We start from the raw sequence: 25,097 nt of genomic DNA, 5'->3' as shown, positions 1-25,097 counted from the left end.
AAGTCGTATTGGGTTATAAAAAGGTGTTGTGAGTGGGGCACAAGCTCCCAGTAGGGAGTCATTTGGGAGTGAGAAAAACTCAAGCTAATGTACAAAAACATTTTTACTGGTTTGGACTGCACAAGGATGTAGTTGAATTTTGCCAGACATGTCATACATGTCTGGTAATTGGAAAACCACAGGCAGTAAAAAAGTCTCATACCTTCAATACCTCTATTCCTACATTTGAGGAACCTCTTCCAAGAGTCTTAATTGATTGCATAGGACCCCTACCTCAAAGAAAAAGTGGGAATTAGTATTTGTTAACAATGATGGATGTGTCCACTAGATTTCCAGAGGCCGTCCCTCTATGCAATATCACAGCTAAAAGGATTGTAGAGGAATTACTCATTTTTCACTAGATACGGACTACCCTCAGAGATACAATCCGATCAAAGGTTGAACTTCAAGGAAGTTATGGATAGCTTAGAAATAAAAAAAATTGAAATCTACTGCGTACCATCCAGAGTCACAGCAGCACAAGATAGGTGGCATTGGGCATTAAAGACCATATTGAGGGCTTATAGTCAAGACTGTCCAGATAATTGGGATAAGAGCATTTTGCTTGTGTTTTTTGCTACCGGAGATTAACCAAACGAGTCAATCAAATTCAGTCCATTTGAATTAGTTTTGGGGCATGAAGTGAGAGGAGCGCCAAAATTGATTAAGGAGAAATTGGTAAGTCAGAATTCGGAGACCACATGTCTGGATTATGTGGCAAATTTTAGGGAACGATAAAATAGAGCAGGGGAGTTGGCTGGACAGCATTTCAAAGTATCACAGCATACAATGACACAGGAAGCAGACAAGATATCAAAAATTTCCAATTTTGCTATTGGATATAAGGTGTTAGGGTTAGTTCCAGTGATTGGTAAACTTTTAAAAGCCAGGTTTAGTGGATGTTGTCAGTTTGAAAGGAAATTGACTGAGGTGAAGTATTTGATAAGAACTTCAGACTGAAAGCAGTCTCACGGAGTATGTCATGTGAATCTGCTCAAAAGATATTTTGACTTGAAAGGCAAGCAACACTTATGTGAGGAACATGTGGATGGCCAGAGTGAGGGTAGGGCCGATCAGGGATAGTAGAGGGAATTTTTGCCTGGAGTCGGAGAAGGTGGGGAGTTCCTTAATGACTACATTTCAATATTCACTCCTGAGAGTGACCTTGATCTTTCTGAAGGCAGCGTGAAACAGACTGATATGCTCAAGCATGTTGATGTTAAGGATAGATTAGATTAGATTAGATTACTTACAGTGTGGAAACAGGCCCTTCGGCCCAACAAGTCCACACCGACCCGCCGAAGCGCAACCCACCCATATCCCTACATAAACCCCTTATCTAACACTACGGGTAATTTAGCATGGCCAATTCACCTGACCCGCACATCTTTGGACTGTGGGAGGAAACCGGAGCACCCGGAGGAAACCCAGGCAGACACAGGGAGAACGTGCAAGAAGGACGACGTGCTGAAAATTTTGAAAGATATAATTGAATGGAATTGAATTTATTGTTATGTGTACCAAGGCACAGTGAAAAGCTTTGTCTTGTGAGCAATACAGGCAGATCACATAATTAAGTAGGATAGATAGTAAATAATAGGTAAACAGCGGCAGAAACAAAAACACAGGTACAAGCGAATGTTAAGAGTTTGTGAGTCCATGCAGTATTCTAACAACAGTATTCTATTTCATATAGGCTGGTGTGCGTGTTCCTTCTGTACCTTCTCCCGATGGTAGAGGTTGTAGAAAAACATTGCCAGGGTGGCATGGATCTTTAAGAATGCTGGCAGCCTTTCCTTGACAGCGGGCCTGGTAAATGGACTCTGTAGATGGGAGGTTGGCCGTTGTCATTGTCTGAGCTGGGTTCGCCACTGTCTATAACGATCTCCGATCTTGAGTGGTACAGTTGCCATATCAGGTAGTGAGGAGAAAGTGAGGACTGCAGATGCTGGAGATTAGAGCTGAAAATGTGTTGCTGGAAAAGCGCAGCAGGTCAGGCAGCATCCGAGGAGCAGGAGAGTCGACGTTTCGAGCATGAGCCCTTCTTCAGGAATGAGGAAAGTATGTCCAGCAGGCTAAGATATCTTAGTCGGGTAGTGATACATCCAGACAGAGTGCTCTCAATGACGCACCTATAAAAGTCAGCAAGGGTATTCCCGTCATGCCAAATTTCCTCAGCTGCTTAAGGAAGAAGAGACGTTGGGTCTTTTAACCAGTGAGTCCACATGAAGAGTCCAAGAAAGCTTGTTGTGGATGACCACTCCCAGGAACTTGACACTGTCCACTTGTTCCACCTTTGTGCTGTTAATGTGTCGGGGCGCATGAGTAACATCCTGCTGAAAGTCAAAAATGAGTTCCTTGGTTTTGCCGGCATTGAGAGCTAGGTGGTTCTTAGTGCATCAGTTTTCCTGGTCTTCCACCTCCCGTCTGCAGTCTGTTTTGTCGCCATCTGAGGTCCGACTGACTATGGTAGTGTCATCTGCAAACATGTAAATGGCATTAGTCTGGTATTTGGTGATGCAGCCATGGATATATAGTGAGTACAGTAGGGGGCTGAGTACGCACCCCAAGATGTTCAAGGGAGGAGTGAAGGGCAAGTGATACAGCATCTGACATGGATCTCTTGGTCCTATAGGCACATTGGAGTGGGTCAAGAATAGTGGGGAGGCTGGAGTTGATTAATGCCATGACCAGCCTTTCAAAGCTCTTCATGACCACCAAAGTTAGGGCCACTGGGCGGTAGTCATTGAGACATGCTGCATGAGCCATTTTAGGCACAGGGATGATGTTGGACCCCTTGAAACAAGCAGGGACAGTGGCCTGCTGTAGGGAGAGGTTGAAGATGTCCTAGAAGACCTCTGCCAGTTGATCTGCGCATGCTGTGTTCACAGCCTGGTACTCAGTCTGGTCCCATCACTTTCCTTGGATTCGCATGAAGGAAAATAAGGATAGATAAATCCCTTTGGCCCGACGGGATGTACACTAGGTTACTACAGGAAGCGAGGGAGGTTAGATTGCTGCGCCTTTGGCGATGATCTTTGCATCCTCACTGTCCACTGGAGTGATGCGAGATGTTTGGAAAGTGGCAAATGGTATTCCCTTGTTCAAGAAAAGGAATAGGGATAATTCTGGGAATTACAGACTAGTCAGTCTTACCTTGGTGGTGGGCAAATTATTGGAGAGGATTCTGAGAGACAGGATTTATGATTACTTGGAGAACCATAGTTTGGTTAGAGATAGCAAGGCTTTGTGAGGGACAGGTCATGCCTAACAAACCTTTATTGAATTCTTTAAGGATGTGACAGAACACATTGGTGAAGGTAGAGTATTGGATGTGGTGTACCTGGATTTTAGCAAGGTGTTTGATAAGGTTTCCCATAGTAGGCTCATTCAGAAAGTAAGGAGGCATGGGATACAGGGAAACCTGTCTGAATCCAGAAATACCTGGCCCACAGGTGACAGAGGGAATTGGTAGATGTAAAGTATTCAGCCTAGAGCTTGGTGGCCAGTGGTGTTCTGCAGGGATCGGTTCTGGGACCTCTGCTGTTTGTGATTTTTATAAATGACTTGGATAAGGAAGTGGAAAGGTGGGTTAGTAAGTTTGTCGGTGACACAAATGTTCATGGATTTGTGGATGGCTGTTGTAGATTGCAACACAACATTAGCAGAACTGGGCTGATAAGTGGCAGATGGAGTTCAACCTGGAAAAGTGTGAAGTGATTCACTTTGGAAGGTCAAATTTTAATGCAGAAATCAGGCTTAAAAGCAGGATTCTTGGCAATGGAGGAATAGAGAGATCTTGGGGTCCATATTCATAGTTACCTGAAAGTTGTCACCCCCAAGTTGATCGGTTGTTAAGAAGATGTATGGTGTGTTGGCTTTCATTAGCCAGGAGATTGAGTTTAAGAGTTCCGAGGTTATGCTGCAGCTGTATAGAGCCCCGGTTAGACTACACTTGGAATATTGTGTTCGGTTCGGGTCACCTCATGATAGGAAAGATGTGGAAGGTTCAGAGAGGGTGCAGAGGAGATTTACCACGATACTGACTGTTCTGGAGGGCATGTCTTATGAAGAAAGGTTGAGGGGGCTATTGCTTATTGGAACGAAGAAGGATAAGAGCTGACTTGATAGAGGAGTACAAGATGATGAGAGGCAAAGATAGAGTGTATACCCACAGATTTTTTCCCATGGTAAAATGTCTGTCATGAAGGGGCATAAAGTTAAGGTGGTTGAAGGGAGGTTTAGGGGAGATGCCAGAGATAGTTTCTTTACACAGAAAGTGGTGAGTGCGTGGAATGCACTGCCAGTAGTGGTAATAGAGTCAAACACGTTAGAGATATTTAAGCGATTCTTGGATAGGCACATGGAAGATAGTGCATTGAAGGGTATGTAGATTAACCTGACCTTAGAGTAGGATAAAAGGTTGGCACAACATCGAGGGCCGAAGGACCTCTCTGTTCTGTGTTCTAAGAGGAGAATGTGTTATTGGTTACAACACAGAGTGAAGAACCAAGTTCAGAGAGGATTCTGAACTGGACATTCACTAAATTAAATTGGACAATGCAGAAATTGTCAAAAATTGGCATAAATTATCGAATTACCTTCCAGAGGAAAATTAAAATGACCTAATAGAGTTATTACTATCACATGGGGAGATACATGGAAATACACTTGGAAGTACTAACCTAGTTATGCTGCGCTTATTAAGCAACATCTTTGTAGGCATGATGCTGTAAAGTTGGTACAGGTTCAAAAGGAGATTGAGTGCATGCTCCATGACAACATAATCAAAGTGAGTTGCCCATGGAGCTCACTCATGGTAAGGGTGGACTATTGCAAAGTCAATGCAGTTACAAAGACAAATGCATATCTGATTCCATGTTTGGAAGACTGTGTTGAAAAGGTGGGACAAGCAACATATATTTTTAAGTTGGAATTGCTCAGAGGATACTGGTAGATACCTTTGTCAGAAACAGCAAAGGCAGTTTCAGCTTTTGTAACACCAAATGGACGGTATCAGTTTAAAGTCATGCCATTTGGTATGAAAAATGCACCAGCCACATTTCAGAGACCAACCAATAAGGTCATTGCCAGACCACCCAATTGTGTCATATGTATAGATGATCCTGGTGATTTTTAGTCACACTTGGAAGGAACATTTGCGACATTTATCAGACTTGTTTGGTCCACTTCGGAAGGCAGACTTGGTGATAAACCTGGCCAAAAGATTTTGTCAAAGCCCAAGTCACCCTCCTGGGCCATGTTATTGGACATGGACAAACGGCCCCACAGAATACAAAAAAAAGGTAATTGGGCAGTTTCCCATACCATCGACAGAAAGACTAGTACTATGGTTCCTGAGATTGAGTGGATTTTATTGAAAATTCATACCACATTTTAGCAGTGTGGCTGTTCCACTCACTGAATTACTAAAGAAAGACAAGAAGTTTGAGTGGACAGCGGATTATCAAAAGGCATTTGACAGCCTAAAAGATGACCATTGCTACTAGTATTAGCCACACCTAATTACGCAAAGTCATTGGTGGCTGTCTATGCTTTGCTCTTGCAAGAAGACGACAAGAAGATAGAAAGATGTATCGGATATTTCTCAAGGAAATTGAATATTCATCAGCAAAAATATTGGACAGTTGAGAAGGAGACTTTGAGCTTGATGTTGACATTACAACATTTCAATGTTATGTTACCAGTAGTGTATGTGAGACAATCATATATATTGATCATAACCCATTGAAGTTTATGGAGAAACTTAAGGACAAAAATGCTAGTCTGTTTAGATGGAGCTTGTTGTTACAGCCATTCAATTTGAAAATTTTGCATGTGGCAGGACTCGTGATTGCTGGTTCATTGTTGAGACTTGAATGAGAAATAGAGGCTTTCGGTGGCAGGAGTAAAACAGGCTGAAATAGAATGTAGTTGTGCATGTTTGCATGTTGATAGTCAGTGCAATGAATATGTATGTTGCAGAGTACTAACAGTTTAGGATTAAGGAGTTTTAAAATAAAGCCATCTTTGGATATTGATGATTTATTTTGTTTTAACGAGTGAGGTGTGATAATGCTGCTCCTTTAACAAGGTTATGTTTTCCTTGGCTTTTCTTTTGGAGAGGTCATAACAGAGATGAACTCCGAAAAGTCTAAGTTGAAAGATTTTAGGGCCAGTATCTGTTAGCTATAACAGGTACTGGCCATAAAATCTTTCAACTTAGACTTTTCGGAGTTCATCTCTGTTATGATCTCTCCAAAAGAAAAGCCAAGGAAAATATAACCTTGTTAAAGGAGCAGCATTATCACACCTCACTCCTTAAAACAAAATGAATCATCAATATCCAAAGATGGCTTCATTTTAAAACTCCTTAAAAAAATTAACCGCCTTTTGCCTGAGGCAGTATCTGTTATAGCTAACAGATACTGCCTCAGGCAAAAGGCTTTTAAATATTTTAAAGAACAGTTGTACAATGAAACAGGGGTGGCCACTGCTCTTGGTCCAGCTTTTCTCTGGTTTGGTTTGTTTTAGCACAGTAGTTTTTGGATGCTGATGGATCCAAAAAAGCAGGTTGATGCTGGTACTCTCTCTCACACTTCTCTCCTGTGAGACCCTGTGCTTGATTTTAACTTTTGTGCCAAGGGATCTTTATGGGGATTGTTTCAAGTATATGGAACAGCATCCTTAAGTTGGGATGATCTGCTGGGTTTTCAGATAGGTTAAGTTGTTCAGTATTCTGTTCTTTTTTGTTCAGTATTCATTTGGTAATCTTGGAAATAAATTCTGGTTTGTTTGAAACAAAGTGGTTTGACCATTTGCATCACTCCTGGGACATCTGCATTATGTCTGCTTAAAACAACTAGCTAATTTAACGTCTGGGTTACATTCTTGAAATGTTTTGCAGGGATTTGGCCTGGTCGATAACATGTGCTGTACATTTCTATGACTGAGTTTATTTCATGTTATGTGGAAATACTGGAGTAGTTTCTTCAACAAATGGAATTTAACTCTTCTATATGTGAGGTGATGCATTTTTGAAGAAGGAACAAGACAAGGGAGAACTCAATGAGTAGCAAGGCACTGTGAAGCTCAAGAAACAGAGATCTTGGGGTGCTGGTCTACAGATCCTTGAAGGTGGTAGAAAGATTAATGGGATTCATGCCCAATCAGTCGTGGCATATATTATAAGAGCAGGGAAGTCACGTTAAAGCTCTTTAGAACTTTACTTAGGCCACAGCTGGAGAACTATGTGCATTTCTGGGCACTACACTAGATTTCAATTTTATTGTCATGTGTAGTTAAGTCCAGCAATACAGGAGAACAGTGCAAAGTGTATAATGTCACCACATATGGTGGCACCTTTAGTACAATGATACCTAGGTACAAAGAGCTTAGGTACAAAGTAATAAAAGAAACAAAGTTAAAATGTTGAGCATTACCATCATAGAATAAGTAGAAAAAACTAAAGAAATCAGGTAATAGTTAACATTAGAGTTCATCTTAATATAAATTAGAAAAATAAAGGAATAAAGTTTAAAATTTCAACAGCCTTTGAGTCATCCGATTAGCTTGATCTCTGGGAGGATTCAGATGCCTATTCTCAATGCCGCTGCTGCTGATACCCTTACCGTTCGTTCTTCTCAAGTTAGACCAGGATGCCATCGCTGGTGTTAAGATGCCGCCTCTCTGATCTCTTGCTTCTGGAACATGCCCAGGCGATGTGTCGAGACACCATTCTGAGAGGATGGGCCAGGCTGAGAGATCAGACTGAGAGACTACCACGAGAGCTCTAGCTGGTCCAAGAGGCTGCCATGGGTGCTGCACCAGATCTACACTGAGGCCAGGAATGAAGAAAAGAAATACTAAAAGAGGAAACAAGAGAGAGACCCAAGAAGTAAATGGATGGAGAGTATGAGCTCTGGTTGACGTGTTCTACCCTGCAACCATCTTGACGGTAAAGAATGAATGTGATTGCATTGGATAGGGTTCAAAGGAGATTCACCAGCTTGTAGCCTGTGGTGGAGCATTTCAGCTATGAAGCTTGGATTGTTTTCTTTAGAACAGATAAGATTGAAGGGGGCTTGAAGAGGTGTTTGAGATTGAGGGGCATGGACAGAGTGGACAGAAAGCAGCTGTTCATTTTAGTTGGAGCTTCATTAACAACTGGGCACATTAACGAGAAAGGCAGGAGGTTGAGAGGGCATTTGAGGAAAACCTTTCTCTTCAAGAGGTTGGTGGGGGTCTGGAATACACTGACTGGTTGAAGCGGGAAACCACGTAGTCTTTTAAAAAGTGCTTGGATGAGCACTTGAAATGTCAATATTCAAGGCTGTGGGTCAATAGTGGGAGAATATAGTATAGTATATGTTTTGGTGGTACAGACTCGATGGGCTGAAGGGCCTCTTCTGCACTGTCTAATTCTATGATTTTAAGGTACTTAATGGGCATTTTGGGTAGTTTATTTTATGTTAAAACTATGGAGTAGTGGGAGTAAAAGATTGTACCAGTGTCCAAAGCATGGATGTAAAGCAGTTGCAGAAGTGTGCAGGGATCCTTCTTACAGTGAGGAGCTTCATGCATGTAGGTTGATTTGTAACAATTCTGGAAAGAAGCAGTACAGTCTTACTGGGTGCTGACTAGTCCAAGACTCAACCCAGCGATACCAATCAAGGACATAGTTGGTAGAATGATATTAATGGGGTAGGAGGCAATGTGGTGGAACATTTTTAGGAAATCCTCAAGCAGTCCAACCTCTGTTCAATTTCTCAATTCAGTGACATCTCCACCTTTTCAGAGACAAAAACAATTGCTGATGCTGGAATCCAAAGTAGAAAGACAGGAGGCTGGAAGAACACAGCAAGCCAGGCAGCATCAGGAAGTGGAGCAGCCAGTGTTTTGGGTATAACCCTTCTTCAGCACTGGGGGTGGATACAGAGGGAGCTGCAGATAAAGGGGGTGGTGGGTGCAGGGTGGTGAAGTTGGGGGCAGGGTGGTGAAGTTGGGATTGGTGAAGAGACTGAGAGGGTTTAGCAGCAAAACACCAGCCTAGGAAAAATTGCCACTTCAGAGAGTACCACTTCAAAGAGTCCTCAAGAAACTTTAAGAACAAGAGACCTGGGGTCAATTGGATAATTGCAGAGCTGTTGAACATGGAAAGGACACTGTCTTAACAAATTTCATAAACATGCTCACCATGATCTGGATTGTGGAAGACATTCTGGATGGCTGGTGGTGAGGCATAATCATCAAGCTGCCAAATAAGGGAAACCTCAGTGACCAGAACCACTGGAGGGGTGTAATACTGCTGTCACTATCTGGCAAGCTTCAGCATAAGTCTCCCCTACAGATTGAAAGCAGAAATAGACATTGCCCTTTGTGAAGAACCAGCAAGTTTCTGGGTGAGCAGATCATGTAGCAAGCAAATACTTATCCTCAGAATATTTGCTAATAATTTCAGTGTTCACTTCTATTTCTAACTTCTGCGATACTGAACCAGGCTTTGCCTACATGCATGCAGAAGGATCTGGAGAGCATTCTGAATTGGGCTGATAGGTGGTATCAATGTTATTTGCCATTTATGTGCCAGACAACAACCATCTCCAATAAAAGAAAATCCTCAAATAAAAGTAAATAGTATGAATACTGAAGATCTGAAATCAAAACAATATGCTGGAGAAACTCATCAGGTCTGGAAACATGTGGAGTGAGAAACAGAGTTAACATTTTGAGCCCAATTACTTACCTTTGGAATTGGCTTTGAACATGTTAAGTCTATTTCTTTGTCTAAAGACTTCATCAGACATGCTGAGTTTCTCCAGCAATTGATATTTTTATTATATAAGACAAAATGCTAATTATCTCCCCAGACATTCAAAAGTATAACCATTGCTATGACCTACTATCGTCAAAATGCCAAGGCAGATGTGGATGGAATGGGGTGACTAGTACTGGGGATAGGGGGAAACTGAGGATTGCGGATGCTGGAGAACAGACTGTAAGTGTGTGGCACTAGAAAAGCGCAGCAGGTCAGGCAGCATCCGAGGAACAGGAGAGTCGATGTTTTGGTCATAAGCCCTTCATCAGGAATGATGAAGGGATTATGCCCAAAACGCGACGTTCCTGCTTCTTGGATGCTGCCTGACCTACTGTGCTTTTCCAGCACCATACCTTTCGACTAGAATTGGGGACACACTGTCAGAATAAAGAGATTAAAGACGTTGATGAAAAAAATTTTCTTCAATCAGTGGATAGTAAATCTGAGGATTTAGCAAAGGGCTGTGGAAGCATTGAATATGTTGAAAACAACAATCAATAAATTTATGGATACCTATGACATTAAAGGTAAGGGAAGAGTGAAGAAAAATTGCTTGAGGTAGATGATCAATTTGATTGTCGAAGCTGACTTGACAGACCAAATAGCCTAGTTCTCCTTTTTCCTATGTTGCAAAAATACTGGAAGCTTAATGTTGATCAGAAACTGAAAACATAACACTGTGGCTTCAAGGACAGCTCAAAAGCTTGAATTCTGCTGTATTTCACTTGCCTCCTTCGTGTCTATCCATAATCTTTAAGGTACACATTAGGATTGTGGATACCTTGATTCAGCTTCAAAGCCATTTGGACATCTTGAATCCAGCTTCAAAGCCATTTGAGAAATTGGTAATATTGAGGACAAAGGCACTTGTAAAGCATTCCAGCCACCACCAGCTAAAACATTCACTTCTTCTACCATCAGTGCGTAGTAATGGAATTGTCTACCAAGTAAAACATGTACCTTTTCCACTTTCAAGTCCTATACTGTCCTAGAGCTTTATGCCTAGTAGCACTGTGGTTGATAAGCATTGATAAAATCATAAGAACTAGGAACCGGAGTAGACAATTCAGCCCTTCAAGTCTGCTTCATATTTTGATACAATCAAAGTTAATCTCATCATAGTTAGTCTCATCTCAGCCTCAACTCCACTTTCCTGACCACTTCCACAACTCTTCAACCCACTGCTAATTAAAAATCTGTCTGTCTCCTCCTTAATTTTACTCAATGTCTCAGCACTCAGGTAGTGAATTCCACAGACTAATGACCCTATCATCTTTATTTTAAATCTGTTACCCCTTAGATTAAAACTGACTTCTCATGATCTACAGCAGTTTGAGAAGATGGCTTGCCCAGATAAATAGAGAAGCTGAAGGCTTTATTCACATGAAATAGATGAGCTGCAGATATCTTTTGGGTGGCTGCAAGAGCTTGCTGGTTAACACTACTGACCACAGCTAGAACTTAAAGAGTGGGAGAATGTAAAACAGACAAATAAATCATACGTTGAAATGAACACACTGGACAGATTGGACCTCCATTTTGAAATATACAAGATGTGTCAGATCATTATGCATCACTACATATGGCCATAAGATATATGAGCAGAAGTAAGCCCTTTGCCCATTGATTCTGTTCCAACATTCATGATTAATCTAATAATCCTCAATCCCACATTGATGTTTGTTTTCATAATTCTTGATTTACATACTGATTAAAAATCTATATCTCAATCTTGAATGTACGTAAACACAGGCTCGACAACCCTCGAAAGTGATGGGACCAGATGGAGTACCAGGCCGAGCACTCAGCATTTGCAGATCAACTGGCAGAGGTCTTCTCAGACATCTTCAGCTTCTCTCTGCAGCAGGCCACTGTCCCTGCCTGTTTTCAAGAGGGGCAACATCATCCCTATGTCTAAGAAGGCTCATGCAGCATGTCTCAATCATTATCGCCCGGTAGCCTAACTTCAGTGGTCATGAAGTGCTTTGAAAGGCTGATCATGGCACAATCAACTCCAGCCTCCTTACTGCTCTTGACCCATTCCAATTTGCCTACAAACTACAAACAGGAAGTGGAAGACCTGGAAAACTGGTGCAGTGAGAACAACCTAACTCTCCTGGAAAAACCAAGGAACTCATTATTGACTCTCAGCGAATGTTACTTATGCCTCCCTATGCATTAACAGCACAGAGGTGGAACGAGTGGAGAGTGTCGAGCTCCTGGTCATCCACAATAAGCTCTCTTGGACTCTTCATGTGGACGCACTGGTTACAAAGGCCCAGCAATGTCTCTTCTTCCTCAGGCAGCTGAGGAAACTTGGCATGATGGCAATACCTTTGCCAACTTTTATAGGTGCGCCATCAAGAGCATTCTGTGTGGATGTATCACTGCTTGGTATGGCAACTGTGCCATTCAAGATTGGAAACGGTTACAGAGAGTGGTGAACGTGGACCAGACAATGACAAAGGCCAACCTTCTCGCTGTCAAGGAAACACTGCCAGCATTCTCAAAGATCCATCTCACCCTGGCAGTGCTTTTCTACAACCTCTATCATGGGGGAGAAGATATAGAAGCCTGAACAGGCACACCAGCCAGTTTCGTAACAGTTTCTACCTAACTGCTGTTAGAGTACTGAATGGACTCACTAACCTTAACATTTACATGTACCTGTGTTTTTGCTTTTGTTGGTGTTTACCAATTGTTTACTTATTTATGCTACTTAACTCTGTGATCTGCCTGTATTGCTAGCAAGACAAAGCTTTTCACTGTGCTTGACGACACATGACAATATATTCAATTCAATTCAATTCAACTCTATCTATGCTAATATATTGCTCTCAACACCATGGGTTCTTGTCTTATTAAGTACTCTAACACATAGTATCCTATGTAATGCCTTTAGAAATCCAAACATATCTATTGGTTCCCCTTTATTTGTCCTGCTTGTTACCTTTTCAAGGATTTCTAATAAATTTATCAGGCATAGTTTCTCTTTCATGTAATTGTATTATGTTTTTTCTAAATCCTCTGTGATTAAATCTTTATCATACATTCTAATATTTTCCCAAAAACAGATGTTAAGCTAACTGGATGATAGTTACCTGTTTTATTTTCTCTTTACCTTTTTAATTAGGCTGAAGGGGGAAATTGACCAGAGTTTGAACACCCTCTGATTCTCTCACACACCATTTCAGACTGTTTAGTTTTACCAATTTTATTCAGGCAAAAAATGCATGTCAGTCAAGGTGAGGCATGATCTTCCTGATCCAATTACAAACTGAGGTTTTATACTTCATTATTATCTTAACTGATGATGTTGGTCACATTGCCAACTGATCTGTTTTGGCAGCCATCCAGGTGAGACTCTGCACACACTGTTCATGTACTAAACGCATGATCACTGGCCAATCCCATCAAGATTCATTTTGAGTATGTTACACTGACAAGCTGTACCCATGCTAGGTACACCTTAGGTATTTACTGACAAAATCTTTTACTCCATAAAAGGTAGTAGCTATATTCTTGTCGTATTTCTCAATCCATTTTGTGTCTTCCCGATCGTGATAACATACTTATCTTAACCATCTGTTGCAGTTTATAAATGCATCATTTCTGAACCTTTCTGTATTTTCCCCTTTAAAAGCTGTTACACTGATAATTTTCAAATTTTCACGAGTTTTCAAAAATCTATGGATTCTTGGAAGATTGCTATCAGTGCGTCCACTATTATTCTTGCTACTTCCTTTTATATCCTAGGATGCAACCCATCAGGTTCTGGGGACTTAACAGCCTTTAGCCGCATTAGTTTGCCTAATACTTGTTTTTTCTCTCTAGGGATAGTTATTGTATTTATTTCTTCACTCCCTTTTGGTATTTGATTATTTAGTATTTTTGAAATATAATTAATGCATTTGTTTGAAAACTGATGCAAAGTTTATTTAACTTTTTTGCTATTTCCTACTTTGCCATTATTATTTCCCAAGCCTTGTGCTCTAAGGGACCTATGTTAATATTGCTATCTTACCTTCTGTTTATATATATATATATATATACACGCAAAGCTTTTGCTGTCTGTTTTAATATTATTTACTAGTTTATCCCCAAAAAGGAGGTGGCACTATTGTGGAGTGTGTTTCGATTGTGATCGAGCAATTGTAACAGAATCGGAGGACAATTGGGACCTGGGTGGGCATCAGTCAAATGAAGGAGGAGAGGAACAGTGATTCCTTTGTTATATGTTCAGTAAAGTATCGGACAATTTGATGCCCATTTAGCTTCTGAAAACAGATGTGGGGTACTATTGAATTTCCAGGCTCATAATCTATTGAAATTTTGAATGTTTGTATTTATGCATAAACATAGAATTTCTTTTAAGGTGAAAGTCAAACACAGTCCATTAGAAAATTGTGTTCAAATATTGCTGTTTGTCATGTAAATGTTTTAGCTTCACATACTTGGAAGAGAAGTAAAACCATAGCTTTGATAACACCCTGAATACTGTAATTTAAAGAGCTTGAAGAAGAATATGCTTATATGACTTTTGGAAGGTCGCCTTCTGTCAGTAATGTATATTATACAAATGCAGATTATTTTTCCAAGCATAGTTTTACTGAAACATATGTGCAGTGTCTCCAGCAACTTCCAAATATTTTTGATGTCAGAATGAGAATTGACTGGCACATTTTTTCGAGTAAGACTGCATGGCAGTTATTGCTAAGCTACAAATTTGATAGGTTAATCACCACAAGCATTTAGCATAAGTCATGGTATATAAGTGTTGCGGAAGAGAGCATTTAGTCTGACAGATGGTTGACCTTAAGTTATCTGAAGTCAGTTTCATATTAACGCAGACTTTAGGAGGATAATAGAAACAATTGTTCTACTTTCAATGAGAGTGGCCTGTTTTTGTTGGAATTATGAATTAATTTATATATTTCATCACGATATATAGATCACATCAAGCAAATATTTAGCCAAACTGGTATTCACCAGCGTATCCCATTTAATTGGAATTCTGAATTTGTGGATCTGTACTTTGGAAAGGATAGGAAACATCATCTTAACTACAAAGAATTTTCTCAATTTCTCCTGGTAGGTTGTTAAAATGATGTCTTATGTATTTTGTGTCTGTGTAATTCAAGTAAAGTTCTCCTTGTAAAGGTATTAATTACAGTAATGTAATTATAGATGTTTCTTTCATGTAATGGTATAAAACTACTCTTTACATTATTGGATTACTGCAATATTTATTTGTCATATTTTGTTACAAATGCTTTTGAGTGTTTAACAGGCCTTTAAAATTGCACTGAGTCAATGGAAAAGTTAAAGGAAAAAAAAGCTGCTAATTTTTCACAATGTCTTTCATAACGTTAAGCATCCAGTTTGTGCACTGAGGACAAACTGACATCAGTGGTACATGATCAGATTATTTGCTCTGGTGAGGCTGGTTTAGGTACACACATTTGGCTAGTATGTAGGAGAATACCCTATATCCAATTCTGCTGTAAAATCTCGTACATTCAACTAGAAGGGCAGGTAAGGCCATTGATTACTATCTCAACTGAAAGGTAGTATGCTGAGAACTGCATTGGATTGTCAGTCTGCTTATTGTACCCAAACCTCAAGAGTTGTTCTTGAACAGATGATCTCTTGATTCTGATGCAGAGTGCAACCATTGAAGCAAAGCAATCTGACACAGTGTAAATCAAGTGGCAAATTTGCTAGGAAACTATTTTATGTTATTATTGTGAACTGCATTCACTTCCCTGTCTCACGATGTTTAGAATTTGATTAGCTGAAGCTAGATCAAAACTGACATTTCTTAATATTGTAGATAAATATAGCTAGTAGCACTTCCTTGATTGAGAACAGCTACATGTTTTCAATCCAACATAATTTCAGAGGTTTTCTGGACTAACAATTATCTTGTTTTACAATCTATTTTGTAAGTGAAATATTGTTCTTCTAATCATTGTGTTATTCATTGTAGATAGGCTACAGATTTTGGTTCTGTGGTGCTGGCATTAAAGGCACCAGAAACTTAAAAAGAAAGCTTATGTGTTTTTGTGATAATTACGAAGAATGGGTGGCTTATGCGATCAACTATCATCTGCTGAAAAATGCACATATTGTGATCTGGATATCCTGCCTCCTTCCCTAATCCTGTAACCCTGCATTTCCCTTGATTAATCCATCCAGCCTGCACATCCTCAGACACTGTGGTCAATTTAGTTTAGCCACCTAATCTGTGCATCTTTGGACGTGGGAGGAAACTAGAGCATCAGGAGGAAACGCACGCAGACACGGTGAGAATGTGCAAACTCCACACTGACAATTATCCGAGGGTGGGATCGAACACCAAACTCTGATGCTGTGAGGCACCAGTGCTAAAATAGGTTCATAGGTTCATTACCGTACCCCAGAGTGACTAGAAGGTGTTCCATTTGAACCACATTTTGCTTTCTTTTGCTGCAGCATATTAGTGTTTAAGTGTTACGAGGAATTTGGAGAAAGATGTTTGAATTCACCAAGGATTGATGCTAGACTTGGATAAGGAGGTCAGAAAATTTTGACGCCTTGTTAGAAGAAAGTCTGGTTGCATTAATGGAAGATTTTGATCCCAGTTTTTTTTGGGGGTTGCAGGATGCCATGTAGATGAAGTTGGTGTAGCAGAGAGTGAAAGCAATATGCAACACGGCAGTAGAGGAAGGTTCTCAATGGAAGACTGCACACATCAAGTAGTTTCAGAGAACTTTTCTCCTATTCACATTTCAGCCAGATGCAATTTTTGGGTTGGTTACAAGATTTGTTAACCCAGTTGATGAGAGGAAAACCTGACCAATGCCCCAGCACAGATTCAATCCCCATGCCAATTGAAGTAGCTCTTAGGCCTTCTACATGCCCGTTGTGATACCATTGAGCAGTGATTTTCACCTCTCAGACCAGGGTACAACATAGAGAAAGAGATCAAATGCAATAACTACACTTCAAGGAGGTGATGACTGATCCACGCCATCTCCTTCGGTCAGGACTCCAGCTGCTCAGTCTGACCAAGACAAGGCTGTTATTCATAACAAAGATCAGCATGGCCCTCAACATCAGCAGATCCTTCCTGTTGACACTAGATAACATTTTTTTAAAAATCACAATTTATTTTGCCTCACTGTATAATTTAGGTTTCAGAGGCACTGTCCAGATGGACAGACAACATGTTTTATTTCTCTGTTACCATAGAGAAATGGGATTAGTATCATTTCGTATGAATTCTGAGCCAAATTTACTTGAACAGTAGATGCATTTATCATGGGTGTCATTATCCAGGATCGCAGTATTCTTCACAAATCCTCATTAATAGATGAGTTACTAATTTAGTATAGTTGAGCAATAGCAAATGGAGTCTCCTGTCTTAGTAAGAAAGAGAAACTGGATATCAAACAGAAAGGAAGCTGATCTCCATCCTCCACTACATCAAATTCCCACTTAAAGTACATTTCTCCCTTTCGTATTGTTCTTATATTCCCCAATCATTCCTTGCTTCACATTTCATACAAGACACTTTCCCTTTGGAATGGTTGTCTTTGAACTGTTGCTTAGACTTTGGTTCTTCTGAAATCTCAGCTCCACATCACTATTCCTGCACAGTTCTCATCCTTTCTTTCCCTCTGCAGTGGACTATTGCAGCTTCCTTGTTGCTGAAACCCTGAAATAAAAAAAAACCTGAATACATTTAACTGACAGTACTTGCAATATTTCTTCAGAAAACTGAACTTGTGCAATCCCTTGTTGCCTATCTCACAGGTGCCTAGTGCTCCCCCAGCAGCTGCACTACAACTCACAGAAGACTGCTAATTTTCAGTGAGTGAGGTTGCCTTGCATTAGGTCTTTGAGTAGCTGTGGGCCTTCAAGGCCCAGCTTTGGAGTGTACCGCCTTGTTGTGGATGACCACTATCTGCGTTGATTGGTTGAAAGGCAACAGAAAAAGCACTGTTGGAGTGGCAGGGGTGGCAGCATGATTTTCTGTCATCCTGATAAAATACCACAGATTCAAGAAACACAGATCTGTTGCCACACCTCCAGACCAGTTGCTGAGCAAGCCAGTTATTTCATGAAGGACTTATGGCTAGACTGCTTTAAGATTTTGCTTATCTCTTTGAACACTGGTGTTGCAACCGTAGCACCAAGCTGGGTCATACAGAAACATGTTATTTGGTAGTGCAGAATTTTTGTTGAAGCTTTTTGACATTTTGCAAAAATTAAAATTCAAGGCAATAACTAACATTTATATTGTGAGAGAGGAGAGTGTTTGTTTGCAGGTAGACTCTGATTGAGAGAGGTGTTACCATGGAGAATGCATCAATTAATGCTGATTGACAGTAAACTGCCAGGCTTTGTTTAAATTTCAAGTCAGGCAGAATGACTGTGTTTTGTTGGAGCGATGCTCTGAGAAATGAACTTATTTTGTTGAGTTGAAACAGTTGCAGTTCTTTCTTCAGTTAAGAACAGGGCCTTATGTATGGATTGTGAGAAAGTGAGGACTGCAGATGTTGGAGAGCAGAGTCAAAAAGTGTGTTGCTGGAAAAGCGCAGCTACTCAGGCAGCATCAGAGTAGCTGGCGATTTGACTTTTCAAGCATAAGTTCATTCCTGATGAAAAGCTTATGCTCGAAACGTCGACTCTCCTACTCCTCAGATGCTGCCTGACCAGCTGTGCTTTCCAGCATCACACTTTTTGACCTTGTGTATGGATATATGTAACTTGCAGTACACGCAAGAGTACCACATGTGTGCCCAAATGTCAATCCCGATTGGTTGTCAGCATAATTCTTTGCGCACTCAGGATTAACCAGCAAATGTTGTCCAATTGTGGAATCACATTGAATGTTGAATAGTGTATTGAGTTTTTTACAACAATTGATTGTTTGGCTATGGTCAGTACTTTTTTAATTGCAAACAGCCAAAAGAACATGCTGTTTGTTAGAATCTGCTGGCCTTTGGGTCACACGACCTACACCCATACCTGGTATCACACTGATACTGAAATTCGTATACCCCATTACTCATTAATGAGAAACAATATTTGACCTCAAACTCAAGACAGATAATGACTCTGACAATTCTATACACTCTTTGGTTCTTTTATCCATCAAGTCATTTTGTCATATTGTTATTCACAATGCTATCCAGTCAGCACAAAGCAATAATGCTGTACTACTTATGTTGATGTTTAATGAGGATAGCTAATTGCTGTCTGACCAACAAATACCTGGAGACTGACAGATCGTTAAGATTTCTGATTTGTAAGCTTAGGACTGATTTATAAAGATTTCATATGCTTTTAATTATTCATGACACATGAAATGTTGCTTTAATAGGGAAAAATTTGACTTGTACATTTGATCAAATGTCTCAGTAAAAGCAATCAATTCTGTCCAGATTTCTGTTCAGTATTTCCACCCGAAACTTCACATGCATTTCATACTATAAAATGTCATGTAAACTTGTGGACTGTATTAAGGTTCCAAAGTAAATTGTTTCTAATCAGTTTGAAAGGAGATAATACCAAGATAATTATGCACTGTATTAATCACAGTAATATGCACTGTTATACATGAAAATGCTGGTTGTCTATGAACTCATAGTATTAAGAACAAGTGATTTTTAACATGTAGAAGTGAGTTTTAACAGCAAATTATATTTGATTAGCACCTTGAACATAAAATGTCCATACTGTTTCACAGAAATATTATAAAATAAATATGGACAGCAAGTCTTAAAAGGAGATATTAGGGAAAATGGCCAAAAACATGGTTAAAAAGATAGGTTTCAAGGAGCGTCTTAATGGAGGGGAAAAAAAGTCAAGAGGAGCAAAAAAGGTATTCTGTTCAGCTTAAACATGCCCACCAGTCCTGATTAAAATTGGAGATGTTCAAGAAGATGCAGAGATCCTAGAAGACTTTGTGCTGAGAGGAAATTATATTGTTGGAGGGTGAGGGTCAATGTTGGAGGGATTTGAAAATGAAGATCCATGAGCATGAACCTTGTAAAGATCCGAGGAGAAGGAAGGTTAATGGACAAGCCTAACAGGTCAAGAGACTGAGAACAGATTCCTGATAGGTGAAAGTTCACAAGTAACTTCTGGAAGTCTTACACAGGGTTGAATCTTCTCATGGCAAGTGTCAGGAAGCCCTTTTGCATTAATTTGCCAGTTATGCATGCTTATTAAAAATCCAGACTTGCATTCACCTTCCTAATTAAGCTTTACATGAGTGAGCAGTGCATTCCTTCAGATTCACATGGGTAGCCATCTTCCTTGACTTTGGAATATGTAGTTGCCTAATGCTCTTCAGAGAGCACTTGTCTGCAGTATGCCATGATTGAGGTTTGATGGTGGTAGTCTAAATTGCACGAGGCACGGAGGATGACCAAGTGTGGAAGTCTGTCTGGCTACATGTAGAAAGGAAGCAGCTGACCAAGGATTGTTGAAACAATCAGGATATTTAGCTTCGGATATCCACCTTGAGAGCCTAAATGTTGATTTTGGCATGCAGGTCGTGAAGAGAAAGAATTAGGACAAATGTAGGCCCCTTACAGTTAGAAACAGTGTAATTTTTAATGGATTAACAAAAAAAATGACAGACCTATTAAATATATACTTTGGTCTTCACAAAGGAGGACACAAATACCAGCCCAGAAAAGTTGGAAAAGACAGGATCTAGGGAGAGGCAAAAATGGAAGGAAATCAATATTAGTAGGGTATGGTAAAAGTGATGGGATTAAAGGCTGTTAAGTCCCTGGGCCCCACAATTTTCATCCCAGAGTAGTTAAGGAAGTGGCCCTGGAAATAAGGGATGCATTGGTGGTCATCATTCAAGATTTTATTGACTCTGGAATAGTCCCTATGATTTGGAAGGTAGTTAACGTAACCCCACTATTTATAAAAGGATGTAGAGAGAAAACGGAATTACACATTGGTTTACCTGGCATCGGTTGAGAAAAAATTGCAAGAGTCCATTGTGTAATAACAGCATTTGGCAAACTATGACAAGATTGGACAGAATCAATATGATTATATTCAAAGGAAATCATGCTGACAAATCAACTAGAATGTTTTGAGGCTGTAACTTGTGGAGTTGATGAGAGTTGGCTAGTGGATGTGGTTTATTTGGAGTTTCAGAAGATCACATCTAAGAGATTAGCATGGAAAACTAAATGTATGAGAGTAGTGTACTGACAAAATAGTGTACTGGATAGAAAACTGGTTGGCACAGAGGAAACAAATGATAGGAACAAATTGTCTTTTGCTAAGTGGCACTCAGTGAGTAATGGGGTACTGCTGGGACCCCAGCTGTTCACAATATATATTAATGATTTAGATGAGGGAACTAGGGTTCTTGTGACACAGGGATAATCTTCTTTCTTCTGGTTAAGAGGCCGTGTTTCAAGTCCCACCTGCACAAGAGTTGTATTGTGTTTTTTTTAATATATTCTAAGTTAAGAAATGGAGATGTTCAGTAATCATTGCACGATATGCAATACGATTTGCAACACCTCACATTCTGAAAGTGTCTGTGATTATGTGCAGCATGATGGACAAGTTTGATCCTATAATTAAATCTAGCATGACATATCATTTTTAAAAAATGTTTAGTTAACATGGTGGCCATTCATTGAAACATAGCCACACAAGGCTGCAGAGTTTATTAAGAAGGCAATACAAGTGTATGATATAAAAAAAAATGCAAGAAACAAAAACAAACTATTTAAATATAGAATACGGTTTGAAAGATCTTAAAACAAACAGAAAAAGAATCATCCTGGTTTCCGACTCGATCCATTATAGAGATGCAAATCCACAAAAATTACTGCCCTATCTCATATCTTTAATTTCAATTTAACTGATTCTTCCAGGTTCTTTCTTGTGAACTATACAGTTGTTTTACATGAATATTTGCAAAATGGAGAATTAAATTTTCACAATTTATGACAATCTGTAGATTTCTATCAAAGTACTTCTGTGTATGAAAGTTTCACAAATTAAACTTTTATACTAAAGTATGTATGTTTTCCTTGAACTATCCTATATTTCTTTCTAGGAGAGAAAATCTATTTGTTTATGAATCCAGTCAGGTTGCTTCCAAATTGCCCATAACTTTTAATCTCTGGACTTCTTAAACTAAAATCAATTCTTGATTATCCTGAACCAAAAACAAGCTAATGGTCATCAGTCTTCATCTACCTTTTGTAAATCACCACAGTAAAACAATTCTTCAGTAACACTCCAGAGGCTCCCTGCTCTCGAATACTTAACTGGATTAGGATACTGTTCTGAAAGATATTTCAGACATTGATTTCAGACATTGAAAATCCTTCACAAAATCAACCAACCCAGTATGCAACTGTTGTAAAATCCACAGTCCCAAAATAATCAGCCATCTTTCATCACAGTATTAGTGAAAAGATGCATTGCATCCTGTAGCCAAGATCTTCAATAGCACCTTAAAAACCCTACTTAAATTCAAGGACATTCTGTGCAAAGGAAAGTTAGCACTTGCAAGTTTTCCCTCCTAGATGAACACTGTACTAAGGTGAAAGTACATTGCATTCTTTCTGATGTCATTGCACCAAATATCTGAACTTCCATGCAAGTAGCTTGTAGAAGCAACTGAACCTTGTGGAATATCACCGTAGCAATCAGTAAGACAACAAAAAATGTACGCTTGTACATCTGCAGTGGTTTACAAGCCCTTGGATTTAGAATTTTATTATGTTCTCTTGGGTTATATTTCTAATATTCAAATTGGTAATGTTTCCGGTCATGTAAATCCACAACAGTACAAGGCATATTTGTCATATATGTATGTCAAATGAAGGAGACAGGATAAAAGCAAGTGAAGTTGACAGGTGGATGTTTTTTTTTGTATATAATGGACTTATTAACCATAGCATTTATATATCTTCAGCATGGAATTAAGATCAGCTAGAATCATGGCCATTTTTAATTACTTTTAATGCTACTTTTACTGAGTTTCTTGTATAGCTTCAATTGAAATTACTGTAGGTAGTTGGAATAATATTTAATTGTAGTAAAACATCAGAGTACCGTATCATTAATGCTTCTAAAAAATGAAAGTAATAAACAGACTTTGGAATCAGAGAAAATTTTTAAACATAATTGTTTTAAAAACAATTTTTAGCATGTATTTTATTTCTAAACAGGTTAAGTGATTTTATATTGTGGATTTGTGGTCATTGGTTTCCAGTCCTTTTACTTGAATAGTTTTGTTAATATGATGTCTAGACCTTAGACCTAAGGCAGCAGGGGACCCCAGTTAATGCCATTTTTTTTTCCCTTGTATTCACGATATGTGAATTGTCTTTATATATCATAATTAACCTAGAGCAGATGGTTTGTTTTAATGCTTTTCATGTACAGTTTTGCAACATGACATTTTATTCCTTAGAGTTTTGACCTGTTTTAAGTCACAGTTGTAAAATAATTCACAACTGGCATACCAAACCTGTGGCCAGGATAGTCACAAAATAGATTAATGTCAAACAAGATATTTTCTCTCTCATTCTTTGTATTTCTATTGTATCATCATTGCAAAGCCACCTATTGAGTACATGGAAGTTGTGTTTTCTATTATCTCCCAAAAAAGTCCTTTGTATTTACATTTACAAAATGTTCTGATCTCTAAACTACTGGTTTTCTACCTTTTAAGATTAGATTAGATTCCCTACAGTGTGGAAACAAGCCCTTCAGCCCAACAAGTCCACACTGACCCTCCGAAGAGTAACCCACCCAGACCCACTTCCCTTTGACTAACGTACCTAACACTATAGGCAATTTAGCATGGCCAATTCATCTGACCTGCACATCTTTGGTCTGTGGGAGGAAACCGGGGCACCCAGAGGAAACCCGCGCAGACATGGGGAGAATGTGCAAACACTACACAGACAGTCACCCAAGGTTGGAATTGAACTCGGGTCCCTGGCGCTGTGAGGCAGCAGTGCTAACCACTGAGCCACCATGCCACCCCACTGTGCAGCCTTCTTGCCTGCCAGGGGTCCAGTATTTACATTGAGAAATAAATGAGACTGTTTGCATTACCTCTAACCTAACTAAATTAATTTTCAATGCCCCAGTTGACCCATTGTTTATCATATGTCACTGGGTCAAAATCCTGAAACTCCCTCTGAACACCATTGTGGGTATACCAGCATCAAATGTACTGCTGTGATTCTGGACAGAATTTTCCTTCTCATTATGGGAAGTGTTGTCACACTACTGCACCGGGATGAGCTATGCAGAACAACACAAGATGCGACATCCTCACTGGGTGCACAATTCTGCACAATTTCACCAGACTGATCTAGACATCTGGAATATTTCTTGACGATACCAATAGTCTGCTCTATGTGCACCCATGTTGCCCTGTGGAAAGTGCTATACCTCTTCTCTGCATTCCAGGGTAGGTTCCACAAAGGTATCAGTATTCATGACCTCACTGCACAGTCTTGTTTCATAGGCCAGATTTTGTATGGAGATGTATTTCCCAAGGTAAAAACAATGACTGCAAAATGCTGGAAACCAGATTCTGGATCAGTGGTGCTGGAAGAGCACAACAGTTCAGGCAGCATCCAACGAGCAGCAAAATCGACGTTTCGGGCAAAAGCCCTTCATCAGGAATAAAGGCAGTGAGCCTGAAGCATGGAGAGATAAGCTAGGGGAGGGTGGGGGTGGGGAGAAAATAGCATAGAGTACAATGGGTGAGTGGGGGAGGAGATGAAGGTGATAGGTTAGGGAGGAAAGGGTGGAGTGGATAGGTGGAAAAGAAGATAGGCAGGTTGGACAAGTCCGGACAAGTCATGGTGACAGTCCTGAGCTGGAAGTTTGAAACTAGGTGGGGGAAGGGGAAATGAGGAAGCTGTTGAAGTCCACATTGATGCCCTGTGGTTGAAGGGTTCCGAGGCGGAAGATGAGGTGTTCTTCCTCCAGGCGTCTGGTGGTGAGGGAGCAGCGGTGAAGGAGGCCCAGGACCTCCATGTCCTCGGCAGAGTGGGAGGGGGAGTTGAAATGTTGGGCCACGGGGCGATGTGGTTGATTGCTGCGGGTATCTCAGAGATGTTCCCTAAAGCGCTCTGCTAGGAGGTGCCCCGTCTCCCCAATGTAGAGGAGAGCGCATCGGGAGCAACGGATACAATAAATGATATTAGTGGATGTGCAGGTAAAACTTTGGATG

At 40.0% G+C, this 25,097-nt stretch overlaps 1 protein-coding gene across 1 annotated transcript in view; it reads left to right on the top strand.

The window, feature by feature from the left end:
* Window positions 1-25,097, top strand: part of LOC132816192 (electrogenic aspartate/glutamate antiporter SLC25A13, mitochondrial) — a 187,810-nt gene that overhangs the window by 48,888 nt on the left and 113,825 nt on the right. Inside the window, exon 4 of the mRNA XM_060825688.1 lies at window positions 14,808-14,947. Within this exon, the coding sequence (XP_060681671.1) occupies window positions 14,808-14,947 (140 nt within the window). The remainder of the gene's footprint in view (window positions 1-14,807; window positions 14,948-25,097) is intronic.

This window comes from Hemiscyllium ocellatum, chromosome 5 (genome assembly GCF_020745735.1).
Source record: "Hemiscyllium ocellatum isolate sHemOce1 chromosome 5, sHemOce1.pat.X.cur, whole genome shotgun sequence".
Taxonomy (NCBI): Eukaryota; Metazoa; Chordata; class Chondrichthyes; order Orectolobiformes; family Hemiscylliidae; genus Hemiscyllium; species Hemiscyllium ocellatum.
The sequence above is the reverse complement of the archived record's forward strand: the minus strand, read 5'-3'. Positions and strand labels throughout refer to the sequence as shown.